Source organism: Frankliniella occidentalis, unplaced genomic scaffold, assembly GCF_000697945.3.
Source record: "Frankliniella occidentalis isolate FOCC.00 unplaced genomic scaffold, Focc_3.1 Scaffold30, whole genome shotgun sequence".
NCBI lineage: Eukaryota > Metazoa > Arthropoda > Insecta > Thysanoptera > Thripidae > Frankliniella > Frankliniella occidentalis.
Genome location: NW_026267160.1, coordinates 643886 through 645261, shown reverse-complemented (window position 1 = coordinate 645261; position 1376 = coordinate 643886). Strand labels below are relative to the sequence as shown.

Sequence of the window (1376 nt, the reverse complement as noted above, 5' to 3'; positions counted from 1 at the left end):
ACACACACACACACACACACTTTGCTACCGGTGGGTGCATCTCGAGTGAGTCACCACCCAGAGAGGGTTGGAGGGGAGGGGGGCGACAGTTTGCCTCTGAAGCTGATGCGCGTGCTGGAGTGAAGAAGTGACACAGGGTGGTCGACGTCGCCGGCACGGTGGTGGTCTTCGCTATGAGAAGAAAAGCTATCCTATGTGTGTGTGGGTGTGGGTGTGAGCGTCCGCTTCGAAAATCGCCTGGACCCCAAGGTCACCATGATCAAGGGATTAAATCGTATACGCATAGCAGGGCGATTCAATTCAATTCCAAATTTCGTTTACTTTTCAAAACGTACATTTATTTAGGATTCTTTTTTCACATAGTCCTTGTGCTTCACCGTATGCAAGTATTTATTGTACAAGCAAGGGAACTCTTGTCACATTGATAGTTAATATCCAAAGAGCATTTAACCTTATTTTACAAATGGGTATAATAAAACACAAAATGAAAGAGATTGGAATCAAGAGCTCCTGCCCTGTGAGGGTTCGCGTAGAAGTCAATGATGCGGGTTTACCTTGGTAAAAATGACCTGTGTGGAATATTATTCATGAGCCAAAAGACTCAAGTGATGCTCTTCAGAGGGTTTCTCTATCGAGTGCATTATTAGATGTGAACGCAGACCTCCGGTTGTAGAAAATTTTCTTTTACACTCAGTACACTCAAAAGGTTTCCCTCCCGTGTGCCTATGAGTGTGGGTTGGCAAAGTATTTCTGCCAGCAAACGTCTTCTGGCAGAATGTTCACTCAAATGGCTTCTCGCCCGTATGCGTTTGTAAATGTCGTCTCAGGTCTCTGGGCCGCGCAAATTTCTTGTTGCACACATTGCACTCAAATGATTTCTCACCCGTGTGCGTTAGTACATGTCTTCTCAAATGACTAGAACGCGGATATTTTTTGTTGCACACAGTGCACTCAAATGGTTTCTCACCCGTGTGAGTTCGAAAATGTGAACGGAGATTCGCATTTTGCGCAAATTTCTTGTTGCACACAGTGCACTCAAAGGGTTTCTCACCCGTGTGCGTTGGTAGATGTTGACGCAGTTCACTGGCTTGCTTAAATTTTTTGTTGCACACAGTGCATTTAAATGGCTTCTCGCCCGTGTGCGTTAGTAGATGCCGTCTCAAGTCACCGGCTTGCGCAAATTTCTTGATGCACACAGTGCACTCAAATGGTTTCTCGCCTGTGTGAGTTCGGAAATGTGCACGGAGATGCGCTCGTTGCGCAAATTTCTTGTCACATACAGTGCACTCAAAGGGTTTCTCACCCGTGTGCGTTGGTAGATGTTGACGCAGTTCACTGGCTTGCTTAAATTTTTTGTTGCACACAGTGCACTCAAA

General features: G+C 45.8%; 2 protein-coding genes across 2 annotated transcripts in view; both read right to left on the bottom strand.

Moving 5' to 3' along the window:
* Positions 1–1376, bottom strand: part of LOC113208200 (oocyte zinc finger protein XlCOF6-like) — a 66427-nt gene that overhangs the window by 9832 nt on the left and 55219 nt on the right. The gene's annotated exons all lie outside the window — the stretch shown is intronic.
* LOC113208207 (gastrula zinc finger protein XlCGF8.2DB-like) overlaps positions 339–1376 on the bottom strand; it is a 10747-nt gene continuing 9709 nt past the window's right edge. The window contains exon 3 of the mRNA XM_052265794.1: positions 339–1371. Within this exon, the coding sequence (XP_052121754.1) occupies positions 780–1371 (592 nt within the window). The 3' untranslated portion in view covers positions 339–779. The remainder of the gene's footprint in view (positions 1372–1376) is intronic.